Source organism: Bos indicus, chromosome 14 (genome assembly GCF_029378745.1).
Source record: "Bos indicus isolate NIAB-ARS_2022 breed Sahiwal x Tharparkar chromosome 14, NIAB-ARS_B.indTharparkar_mat_pri_1.0, whole genome shotgun sequence".
Classification (NCBI taxonomy): Eukaryota; Metazoa; Chordata; class Mammalia; order Artiodactyla; family Bovidae; genus Bos; species Bos indicus.
Genome location: NC_091773.1, coordinates 66,528,610 through 66,541,340, shown reverse-complemented (window position 1 = coordinate 66,541,340; position 12,731 = coordinate 66,528,610). Strand labels below are relative to the sequence as shown.

At 51.9% G+C, this 12,731-nt stretch overlaps 1 protein-coding gene across 2 annotated transcripts in view; it reads left to right on the top strand.

The window, feature by feature from the left end:
• The window catches only part of MATN2 (matrilin 2), a 173,001-nt gene that overhangs the window by 136,709 nt on the left and 23,561 nt on the right, over positions 1–12,731 (top strand). For both annotated transcript variants that reach the window (XM_070802859.1, XM_019973906.2), the window contains exons 8-10: positions 2,938–3,060; positions 6,083–6,205; positions 6,430–6,552. In XM_070802859.1, coding sequence (XP_070658960.1) covers positions 2,938–3,060; positions 6,083–6,205; positions 6,430–6,552 — 369 coding nt within the window. The remainder of the gene's footprint in view (positions 1–2,937; positions 3,061–6,082; positions 6,206–6,429; positions 6,553–12,731) is intronic.

Sequence of the window (12,731 nt, the reverse complement as noted above, 5' to 3'; positions counted from 1 at the left end):
GTGGGTTCGATGTGGGAAGATCCCCTGGAGGAGGGCATGGGAACTCAACTCCAGTATTCTTGCCTGGAGAATCCCATGGACAGAGGAGCTGGGCGGGCTACAATCCACAGGGTCACAAAGAGTTGGACACGACTGAAGTGACTGCCCACAGAACAAAACTGACCAATGTAACCATTTTTAAGTGCACAGTTTGGGCTTCCCTAATACTCAGTTGGTAAAGAATCCGCCTGCAATGCAGGAGACCCCAGTTCAATTCCTGGGTCAGGAAGATTCTCTGGAGAAGGGATAGGCTACCCACTCCAGTATTTTTGGGCTTCCCTGGTGGCTCAGATGGTAAAGAATCCGCCTGCAATGCAGGAGACTTGGGTTGGAACCCTGGATTGGGAAGATCCCCTGGAGAAGGGAACAGCTACCCACTCCAGTATTCTGGCCTGGAGAATGCCATGGACTGTGTAGTCCATAGGGTCGCAAAGAGTCAGACACGACTGAGAGACTTTCACTTCACATCACTTCACTTCAGTGGCATTAAGTACATTTTTGTTGTTACACAACCATCCTCACCATCCAGCTCCAGAACTTTATCTCCCCAAACGGAAACTCTGCACTGATTAAACAGTAACTCCCTATCCCTCTCTCTCCCAGTCCCAGCAACCACCATTCTATTTTCCATCTCTATGACTACCTACTCTGCTGCTGCTGCTAAGTCGCTTCAGTCGTGTCCGACTCTGTGCGACTCCATAGACGGCAGGCCATCAGGTTCCACCGTCCCTGGGATTCTCCAGGCAGAACACTGGAGTGGGTTGCCATTTCCTTCTCCAATGCATGAAAGTGAAAAGTGAAAGTGAAGTCGCTCAGTCGTGTCCAACTCTTAGCGACCCCATGGACTGCAGCCCACCAGGCTCCCCCACCCAGGGGATTTTCCAGGCAAGAGTACTGGAGTTGGGTGCCATCGGCTTTTCTGCTACCTACTCTAGGTACCTCATATAAGTGGAATCTTACAAGATTTGTCCTTCTGTGACTGGCTCATTTCACTTACCATAAGGCTCATTCCACATCAGAATTTCCTTCCTTTTTGAGGCTGAATAATATTCCACATGCTGTATTTGCCACATTTTGCTGATCCATTCAGTAGACACTTGGGTTGCTTCCACCTTTGGGTCATTGTGAATAAAGATGCTGTGAACATAGATATTTTCAAGGCCCTGCTTTCTGTTCTCTTGGGTGTAAACCCAGAAGTGGAATTGCTGGATCATGTGTAATTCTAGGTTTAATTTTTTTTGAGGAACCTCCATACTGTTTTCCATAGTGGCTGAATGCTGGCTTTTTAGAGCAGCACTTAGTGAAGATAATTTTACTTTTCTCTGACTTTTCTCTTACTTTTCTCTGGTGTGATGGAGAGATTCCTGCAGGTCCTGCACTATGTGGCCCAGTCTGTGGGGCCCTTTGTGTTCTGTGTCTCTTTACTTGGCTCTTTGTCTCTGTCTGTGGCCGGTGTTTTATTGCTAGGTCTATTTTCCTTCATCTCATTCCTTGTTTTCTGACATTCACGTCTGTCTCACACAGGTGAGGCTGTTGATGAACTGATAACTGCACACAGCTAACAATAATCTGCCTCTCCTCGTGCAGAAGGGGTGAAGCACAGAGAGCATGCCCAGGGCCTGTGGCTTGTGGCGGCATCTCTTCTCTCAGGCCAGCCCCTGCAGGTCATGGGAGTTCTCTCTGTCTGCTCAGTCTGCAGCCACTTCTTCTCTGCGCATGGAAAGTTCCATCCAGCAGTCATGTGGGAGGGCACATCACGGACCCTTTACGTGATGGTCTGAGGTCCTTTGAGTATGGGTTTCATTTCATTTCTTTTCATACATCTTTGTCTTCTCAGGAAGAGACATCTTTCCTAGGGGCTGCAATAAATTCTTCTGTCTCATTGGCAAGAACTAGGCATCTTCCCACCTCTAGACCAATTCCTGGCAAAGGAGAACATGCTTGCCAGGCTGGCTTATACCACTCATGACTCATGCCTTTGGGGTCAGGGTTCTGGTTTCAGGAAGACAGGGTAATGCTTATTGGCAAGGCAACCAACAGTGTCTGCCACATCCGCGGGAAAAAGAACAATGCAGCTAAATGGCTCCAGTTCAGCCCCTGAGGTGGGTGACCAGTCTAACAAAGGCCCTCCACAAGCTCATTTTATTTCCCTTTATAGTTCTTCGACTCTTCCATTACTTTCTCTGTATGTGGGGGGGAGGTGGGGGTAGGGGTGACCCAGCATGTGGTTTTAGCATTTTCTACCAGAAAATGAAACTGCTAATTGACTGCTGGTGGTGATGCTGCCGATGTCTGCCGGCAGAAAGGCAGCTTGGATGGGGGTGAATAGGGCCGAGCTGTAACAACCTGGGCCAGCATCAGAGATGCGTCTTCTCCCGTTTCTTGATTACGGATGGTGTCACGCTCTCACCCAGAGCCCGGTGGAGCTTTGGATCCTTCTTAATGTAATTGCCTTTTCCTGCCTCTCCTAAATCGCTGGGTATCTTGCAAGATCAGCTGCTGTTTATTCTGCCTTGTGCCGTCCCATGCTGTTGTCAGATGTCACTGCCGGCAGCAGCTCCATACACGCTTTGAGCCCTAGTAATCAGGTTAACTGGAAGAAGAGACTGAATTTTCCCAGCGTTTCCATCATTCTTGGGAGGAGATGGGCTGGGAACTGTGGCGCTCAACCCATTTCCCCAGCGTTTTGGCCATCTGTTGAGGAAGAGACCCCTGCTGGCGAGCGCAGAGGGACACACCCCCAGGTGCCAGGTTCTCCCAAACAAGCTCGTGCAGAACAGGAGCTGCTGTCTGTGTCCCGTGGAGCACCTTCCTTACTGAATATTTACTGGGAGGGGCCAACCTCAGCCCTGGGAGAAGCCCCAAGCCTGAAGGAGTGTTTGCCCTTTCTCCCTTCAGGGATCAACTACTGCGCGCTGAACAAGCCGGGCTGTGAGCACGAATGCATCAACACGGAGGAGGGCTACTACTGCCGCTGCCGCCGGGGCTACACTCTGGACCCCAACGGCAAGACCTGCAGCCGTGAGTGTACCCGGGTCAGGGGCTCAAGGGAGGGCCAGGTTCACACACAGGGCCCGGGGCTCACTAGCAGCCAGTCACTTCTGAAGCTCCTGGGTTTCCTATGAGCCTGATGGTCCAGCAGCCTTAACTTTCCTGGCCTCAGTTTCATCATCTGTAAAATGGGACTACTCATGCTGCCTGCCTCAGAGACTGGATTGTGAAGAGTGACAGAATCAGCACGTAGAAAACACTTAGAAAAATCCTGCTAGACACATAATAAAAGCCCAGTAAATATTAGCTAGGCCTCTCTGGTGGCTCAGATGGTAAGGAATCTACCTGCAATGCAGGAGTCCTGGGTTCAATCCCTGGGTCAGGAAGATCCCCTGGAGAAGGGAATGACTACCCACTCCAGGATTCTTGCCTGGAGAATTCCATGGACAGAGGAGACTGGCGGGCTACAGTCCACGGGGTCGCAAAGAGTTGGACATGACTGAGCAACTAACACATGCACAAATATTAGCTAATATTATCATTTGCTCTTGAGAGCCTTGATTAAGTCAGACCAGCCTGATTTCATCCAAACTCTGCCTCATACTAGACATGTGACCCCAGGTAAGGTATTAAAGTTCTCCAAGCTTTGACTTTCCCATCCGTTTAAAAGAAGGGAAGATGATAACAGCATTAATTTCCTGGAGTTGTTAAGGGGAATCATGAGGACTATTTCAACCTCTTAGCACAGTGCTTGACACAAGGAAAACATACAATTAAAAATAAGAGCTCTTTGTTGCCACAGAGCCTGGGACAGGAACCAGAAAAGAGACCTCAAAAGGCCCTTGGGCCACTGCAGACCTCATCTGAGGGCGAGCTGAGAAACATGGGACTTTTTATGAAGCATTGTCTTCATTTTCTTGTGTAAGGGGCGCAACACAACTCGGTCCGGTGACGTCAACGTGGAAACTTGCAGGATGTGCCAGCTGGATGGTTCCATCTCTTTTTTACAAGGCAGAGTCTCCACTGGTCCAAGCCAGCGGGGGTGGGGCGTGTGACATGGCGGGGGACGCCCTGACCCTGGGGGGTGCCAGCGAGGGGCTTGGTGACACGGCTGGCACAGAAGGGGTCCTTTGTGTGGCTTTCCACCCAGTGAGCTGCACATCTGCTCCAGCTTTGGGGACAGAGATAGATTGTGAGTGAGAACAGTACAGCTGTTCAGTATTTGGACCTTCCAGCGCCTGGAGGGGAAGTTTCACAGATGAAGTATTAGGTGCAGAGCGGTCCTCGGGAAACCTCGTGCCCCTTTCCGTCTTCAGAGGAAACAGAGTCCTCGATCGGGCTTTCGAAGCATCAATCTCGGAAGTCAAAGCATTTTTGAACCAGAGAGTTGGCACTGCTCTGCACTTGCCTCTGGAAGTCTCTGAGTCCTTGTGAGAAGCCAGTGATGAACAAGGGTCCTTCCGCTCAACGAGGGAACACCCTGGTGAAGATGGATCTGTGTACAGTCTGTGTGCCTTCTCTTCCAGGAGTGTGGGGCCTGCCAGCTGACAGCTCTGACAGGCATCCCAGGGCAGGCTAGGCATGACCTGGACAAGCCCACCTAGAGCCTCAGGACCCGTGACCTGCCTATCCCTCCCCGCACGCCTTGGAGCAGGAGAGATTGAGCCATCTTTTCTTTCTGGAATCTAGTAAGAAGGACCATCTAGTCAGCTTCAAGAAAGTATAAACCAAGCTATTTCTTCCTAGGAGTCCCCAGAGATAGCCTGGTAATCCTATTCTCCATGGCGGCTCAGGGAACCCACAGACCATCACAATAGGAAGCCCTTATGAGGGGCTTGCTCCATGCAGGCGTGGCTGGGATCACTTCCCAAGTACTCACTCACTTTATCTGCACCAGATCCCAGTGAGGCATCAACATTCTTACCCCCATTTAAAGATGGGGAAACAAGCGCAAGGGGATTAAGTTACGTTTCCCAGGATCACGTGACAGGTAAATGGTGAACTGAGATGTGAACAGAAGTCTCTGGCTCTTGAGATCTTGCGAATGTTTGCTGTAGGCACAGCCACGGGTGGAATGTTCCAGAAGGCACAGTCCCAGGTCCTGTGGGAGTCAAAGAGGCCCACCCCATGGCCCTGCACAAGGCCTTCAGTGTCTCTCCAGTCTCCTGGTGTGCGTTTTCTCCATCAAGGAAATCTGGGAGGCAGCCTGCAGGGCTGTCTGGTGGGAACCAGTTCACCGCAGCTGTGTGTCTGTTATCCTAGCTAGGCCAGCTGTGCAGGGCTCGGGTGCCAGGACTGGCCACACATGCAAGGCCTTGGCGTTGGTTTGTTTTCTGAATCTGGATGTCCTGGTTATGGAGGATAACAGCACTTTTTCTCTTTGAGATACAAAGGAACTATACAATTCTTTCTTCCCCAGCCATATACTTAGTAATGACAGGCATTCACAAAGTGATTATGTATGCCAGCCACTGTTCTGAGGGTTTTAGGTGAATCAACTCCTCCCACCATGTTCCTAGAAAAAAGCGAGCCTCAACCCCATTTCTCAAGTCATGAGATGCTGGCAGAGAGGCCAAATGACCGCCCAGCAAGCATCTCACAGCTGGGAAGCCGGTAGGGGGAGGTGGGATTTGAGCCCAAATAGTGTGGCGTGGAGCCCTCCCCAATCCTGAGACAAGGCTGTGAGCCGCAGGGAACCCGCGAGGTCCGCGGCTCCACCTTTCCGAGCCTGGTTCTCCTCTCTGTGCCACGGGGAGGGCCCCTTCTCGCACCGGTGCCCCGGGGGATTGCAGGTGATGCCCAGACCTGGCTCAGGTGCAGAGGGCTACTGTCATTACCACCTTGACCGGAGTCACATGCACCTTACTCCTCAAAGAAATAGGAAGTAAAACAAACCAGGCCAGTGGCACAGGGTGGAAGGAAACCATACACCTCTCTCTTTGGGGCATCAACGGAGTGAAGCTGCCAGGCAGCGGCTCCCCGGGGAGGTGGTTTTGTTCTCTGATGCCCTCCTGGCTTACTTCAGGGGCTTTCCCTGTGTGGTCGCCTGCAGGGGTGGATCACTGCGCCGAGCAGGACCACGGCTGTGAGCAGCTGTGTCTCAATACGGAGGACTCGTTCGTTTGCCAGTGTTCGGAAGGCTTCCTCATCAACGACGACCTCAAGACCTGCTCGCGTGAGTGCCCTTCGTGCTTCTCTTACAGGGAAGAGCTTTGCCACCGGCGTGGAGAACGTGACGGCCGTAGGGGATGGCGGGCCCCGCTCTGTCCTCTGCTCGTTGCTCCGGGGGAGATGGTGGGGCTGTCCCCTGGGGACCGCGCGCCTTCCCGGGGCAGGAGGAGGAGGGTTAGTGGGCCGCGCAGGTCCGTGATCTGATTCCCTGGCTGTGGGGTTTTGCAGGAGTGGATTACTGCTTGCTGAGCCGCCACGGTTGCGAGTACTCCTGCGTCAACACGGACAGATCCTTCGTCTGCGAGTGTCCCGAGGGACACGTGCTCCGCAGTGACGGCAAGACCTGTGCCAGTGAGTGTTGTGACGTCGGACGAGGGGGGCACGGCACGGGCGATCGTGGGTGGGGTGCGCCGAGGACAGTGACCACGGGTGGGTCTGCGCCCCCGGGTTCGTGGCTGAACGTGTGCGAAAGCCCCCTCCCAGCGATGTCAGCCCTGGTGGCTGCCGCTTTCCTGCCCCAAGACAGCCTCTGCCTCTTCCGGCCTGGCCTGTGGTCATTTCGGACCGGGCATGAGTTATAGTGAAGTAGATGCCTTCCTGACTGCGGACTTCCGGCGGCGCTGCACGCTGAGCGCGTGCTTTCTCTGGGCCGCAACCTCAGCGGAATCCTCACCTTCAGACTAAGTGAAAAGCCTAAAGTGACCAGCTGTTACGGGGTGGGTTCAGACTCTGGACTCTTGTGACTCCAAAGTCAGTTCTGCGAGAAGGGGAGGCTCCTGAGAACCCCGTCCCCTCCCCCAATCCGGATAATTTGGCAGCAGATTCGGGGGGGGGGGGCGAGGTTGGCAGTGAGGTTTCCTGGGGACATATTTCCCGGCAGCTGGTCCCAATTCCTGTCTCCATTACTTAAAAAAAAAAATCTCCCAGATGTCCTCCTCTTCACTCAAGGAGGCTATGTTTTCTGCCCTGCAGTCCTGTTTCCAAGTGGACCAAGATAAAGACTTAAAAATGGTCATTTCGAGAGAAGGGGTCAGAAGTGGAGGAACAGGATTGCCATGTACCTTGCGGGTCCTGCTAGTCTTTCCAGTTATAGGACCAGGTTCCCTGACCACTGATACTACTGTGGTCACAACCTAACATGTCCACCTTTTTATGGCATCTGTTCACTTGGGCAGGTGCCCTGATTGCATAGCTGGGTGTGCCTCTCTAACTCCGCCGGCTGTGAGAAAAGGTTTCCCCCATTTGGGATGGAGTCTTGAGTTTTATGGCTTGCTTGTGGCTGCCTGCCCGGCTGTCCTGGCCAGCACAGGGAGGGGCTGGACATCAGGGTGCAGAAAGAGAGTGGGTGTGTCCAATTGCATGTACATTTGACTGCATGCCAAAGCCAGAAGCCTGCTTTTTAACGGATTTATTTTAATTCTCATCATCTTAGATTATCCATGCATTTCTTTGGACCTCCCCATTGCTGTGATAACCAAGAACTGACTATAAGATAATCGCAGGACGTCTAAGAAATTTTCATGACCCTTCCAAACAAATGCTACCCCTCCTCCTTACAACTGCGTGTCCCACTCCCTCCTTCCAGCCGCATCTGTTATGGCCACTGACACTTTCAAATGTCCATTTTCTCATTTATAGGGCTTGTAACTGATGATACAGTGGTATTATCCATTTGAGTAAACGTGCAACAATGACATTAGAAGTGAATTTTGATATGTATTTGTTTATTATATATGGTGCGTCTACATGAGATGATCAGATGAGTTAGAGTTATCCTATCCTCAGGCAATGGTTGTAGTAGGAAATGGTGAAAGAAAGTGAAGTCACTCAGTTGTGTTCAACTCTTTGCAGCCCCATGGACCATAGCCTACCAGGCTCCTCCGTCCATGGGATTTTATAGGCAAGAGTACTGAAGTGGGTTGCCATTTCCTTCTCTAGGGGATCTTCCCAGCCCAGGGATCAAACCCGGGTCTCCCACACTGTAGGCAGACACTTTACCATCAGAGCCACCAGGGAAGTCAGGGCCCCCTGATAGCTCAGTTAGTAAAGGAAATGGTAACCCACTCTAACACCCTTGCCTGGGAAATCCCATGGACAGAGGAGCCTGGAGGGCTGTAGTCCATGGGGTTGCAGAGTCGGACATGACTGAGCACACACACAGGCAATGGTGGTATTTGTAAGAGATGCATTTTACCCGCCATCTGACACATATCTGTTGAGCTTGTCCCCTATTTGAAGCCTGTGTCTGCCCCGGGTTGATTCTGTCTAGCTGCCCTGTTCTGCAGTAATGCGCTGTGTTTTCAGTGTGGCCATAGTAAACTGGGGTTGGGAACGTGTGTTTCCCAGCTCCGTCCCAGATCACAAAGAGCCTGACATCCTGACTGCATCTTTTTTGTAAATCATGCTGGGCTGTGGGTGGGGAGCCCGCTGGAGTTCAGCCAGGCCTGCTCAGCAGATGAGGGTGTCCTTGGCCCTTCATAAAGGCAGCCTCCACTTACCACCTTGATAGCAGGTGGCCTGAAGAACACTCTGCTCACTTTCCGGAAGGTTCTCTGAAGCACAAAGAGCAGGCGCAGTTTCCCAGGGCCCTGGAAGGAATGGACACTTATTCTCACACCCCTGCAGGCACCTTGGGCTCTCTGGCCTCTGGAGTGACGCCCACCCTCCCTTCCTCTTGGTCCCCTGACCCCTAAGCTGCGATCACCCCTTGGAGGGTTGTTCCACAACCCTGAAGGGGGTTGAGGTGGGGAGGGAAATCAGGGGATCTGTTCTGCAAGCTGCAGCTGAGAGGACTCGTCCCGTCTCTACCTCCTGGAAATTTCTGAAATAAACTTAGTGCAAGCGCATCTCAGCATCAGGAAAGACTCTCTAGTCTAGATGTGCGAGGAGCACACAGCCCACAGGCCTGCGAGCTTCTGGAGGTTAGAGACCCGGTCTTACTCAGAGACTGAGTTCCAGGCCTTGCCCACAGGAAATGCTCCATAAAGTTCAATGCATGTTGAGTGAACGGGCAGAGACCACCTGTGTTTTCATCCTGTGGCACCTGGCACAGGGTCCATCTTCTGTTCCGGATGCTTCAGTGGCCCTTGACTTGGCAGGTGGCAGATAACACCTTCCTCCACCTCCTGAGCCCCACCCAGGTCTTCTTCCCTGTTCCCTCCGGTTCTTCAAAGGAGGCAACTCCCCTCTTCTCTGAGCAGGGCCTGAACCTCCAGCCCAGCCTGTCTCCACTTAGGACAACCTCCATATCCCACCTCTGCTGGCAGAAACCCAGCCCAGGGCCAGCATCACCTCCATGGGGAACTTCCTGCCCTCCTGGCCTGCTGGGAGCAGCTCTGCTCCACCCACTGCAGTAAGACCCCATCAGGACCCTTCCCTTTGGCCATCTGTGCACAGATCTAGAATCAGCATGGCAGAGTAGAAAGAACACTGAACTAAGAGCCCAAAGATTGGGTTTAAATCTTGGGAGGGAACTGACCTCTCTGGATCTGACTGCATGCATGCTAAGTTGCTAAAGTTGTGTCTGACTCTGTGACCCTCTGGATCATAGCCTGCCAGGCTCCTCTGTCCATGGGATTTTCCAGGCAAGAATACTGGAGTGGATTGCCATGTCCTCCTCCAGGGGATCTTCCTGACCCAGGGACCAAACCCACATTTCTCAGGTCTCTTGCCTGCATCTAACTGTTCACCTGTAAACTGGGAATGGTCATTTCTGCCTTTTTCTCAGGGTCACTTTGTGGCACAGGGAAAGACAGTCACTGAAGTGCTTGGGGAACTTGTAAAATTCCATAAACCTGAAGGTACTCTTGTTGAAATCTTACTTCCCACTGTTAGACGGCCCCACACTAGGAGAGGGCTGAGGTAGCGTCCTGCTTTGCTGCCTGAAGACCCACTCCTGGAAGGCCTGGCCTGCGCTCCTTGTGGAGACTGCCTGGGAGGAGTCAGGCTCAGGAGCCCGGGCACTACCTTCCTCTAGCATGTGGTGGGTGCTGATGCAGATCTGAGTGACAAGCATAGAGCACTGGGAATTTCAGCTGGGGATACTCCTACACTGGCCACCAGAGGTGGGTGGGCAAAGGCTTTTTCCTACCTGATGCCTCCCAGACTGACGTTGCAGGACGAAGCAACCCTGAGCAAGACAAGAGCAGTGTGTTATTGTATTCAGGCAGTCATCAAGAAATCCTGCATGCTTGGTGCCTTAGCAGCAGAAATGTAATTGTCTTGCTGTTCTGGAGGCTGGACATCCAAGATTAAGGCGCCAGTATGGTCAGCTCTGGTAAGAACCCTCCTCTGAGCTTGCAGATGTCTGCCTTCCTGCTGTGTCCTCCCATCACACACAGATACACAGACACACACGTAGAGAATACGCTCTCTTGTAGTCTCTTTTTAGAAGGGCACTAATCCCATCATGGGGGTCCCACGCTCATAACCTCATCTAACCCTAATCACCTCCCAAAGGCCCCACATCCAAATACCAGCACATTGAGGGTTTGGGCTTCAACTCAGAATTTGAGGAGAACACAATTCAGTCCATCACAGAGACTGGAGAGAAAAGACCACTGTACCCTTTACCCTCCTGTATTCACATTAGAGATAGAAAGGAACAGAAGGAAACTTAGAGATCTTTTCTTTCTTTTGTGGCCTGGGGAGAAAACTGATGCCCCCCAAGCTGACCCTGGGGGTTGACGACAGAGTCAGGGCTAAGACTGGGGTCCCCTGACTTCAGAATCTCTTACCCAGGGTGACCTCTAAAAATACGTCTCAGTTGAGCTGCTTCTGGTTTGTCTGAGAAAAAAAAAACCTACAAAGAGTTAGCAAATGAATGGCTGCTGCTAGATTTATTATTTTTAAAAATGCCAGCAAATGGTGTAATTCTGTCTCTCAGCCTTGGTCACCCTCTTGGCAGGCGGCCACTGTGGCTTTCTCCCTCTGGGGTTGGGGTTGGGTTTAATAACCTCCTACGTGGAGCCCCAGACACAGGATTGCTGTCTGTCATCACCACAGAGGTGCGAGTCCTCGGAACACATTACCCCATGATTGCTGCACCACAGCCCGTGCGTGAGTCACCAGATGTGGAATCCAGATGTGAGGAACAGACTGTATCAGTGTGTGGGGCTGTGAGACTCAGGCCCTAAAACCTGTGCTACGTCCTGAAGCGTCTACTCGTCTTAATCGCAGACCCCCGTCATGATAAGGCTTTAATTAATATGTAGACCTGCCTTCTGACATATTTTTTTTTTTTAAAAGAGGATCCTTCTCTAAAGGGGAAATTTCATTCCTGCATCCTGAGATCTCTGCTAAGTCCCTACAGCCACGTCACATGAAGTGGTGGTTCCGTCTGTCCACTTTCGTCTCTGGATTCGAGTCTAGGTACTTCTGGTTCATTGCTGCTCAGCCCCTACAGGCACTTCCTGTGGACCTGTGTTGTGCTGGTCATCTTGTGCTGACCCTGGGCCACTGTGGGGTTGATGCAAGTTCAGTTTCTGCCCTGAGAGAGTTTAAAATTTCTCAGGGAAGAAGGATATTAAGGATGGATCTTCCATTCTGTGTGATGAGAGTCATCATGAGGGTAGGAGAGGTGTCACGGGGCATCTGGCAGGGGGACCCTCACCTGGTCCAGAGGAAGTCTTCCTGAGAAAGAGGTGTTTGATCTGACCTTTAGAGACTGATGGAGGGAGCTATGCAGAGATGGAAGGTGTTATGGACTGAATATTTGCGCCTCGCCCCCCTCCCCCCGCAAATTTATATGTTGAAAGCCTAACCATGGAAGGTGATGGTGTTAGGAGGCAAGGCCGTTAGGAGGTGATTAGGTCGTGAGGATGGAGCCCGTATGAATGAGATCCCTGCCCTCAGAACTCTCCAGTTTCTTCTGCCATGTAAGGATACAAGAAGTCTGTGACCTAGAAGAGGGCTCTTGCCCAACCTTGCTGGCATCCTGACCTCAGACTTCCAGCCTCCAGAACTGTGAGCAATACATTTCTGTTGTTTATAAGCTACTCAGTCTGAAGTGTTTTGTTAGAGCGGCCCCAAAGGGCTAAAATGGAGGGCGTGGTCTTCCTAAGCACAGGAAATAGAACATGCCAGCCAGGGTCCAGAGAGTGAACTGAAAGAAGCTGAGAGTACTGAGTACTTAGTAGTAAGTACCGAGTGCTGAATTGAGAGGGAGACTGGAGAGATGTGAGCCTGGAGGAGCCACTGAGACAGACCAGTGCAGCACTTAGAGTTCATTATGCTATTTGGAGGTTTGGCTTCCCTTGAGAAAACTGTTTTAGTTTGCCTTCTGAGAATCTATCAGCCTATCTGAGCAGCCTCTGATGAGTCTGCTGGGCGAGGATGACCCCTGGACCAGGGACCACGGAGGCGACAGACCTGTGATCTAATCACACCTCTGCCCCCAGCACGGCTGAGACTAATCATCTCTGCAGGGTAAGGGGCCTTGGGAAAGTCACACCCACTCTGTGTCCTTCAGTTTCTGTGACTTTAAAGGAAGGTGTTGGATCAGTTCATCCCCAAGGTCCCTTCTAGCCCGA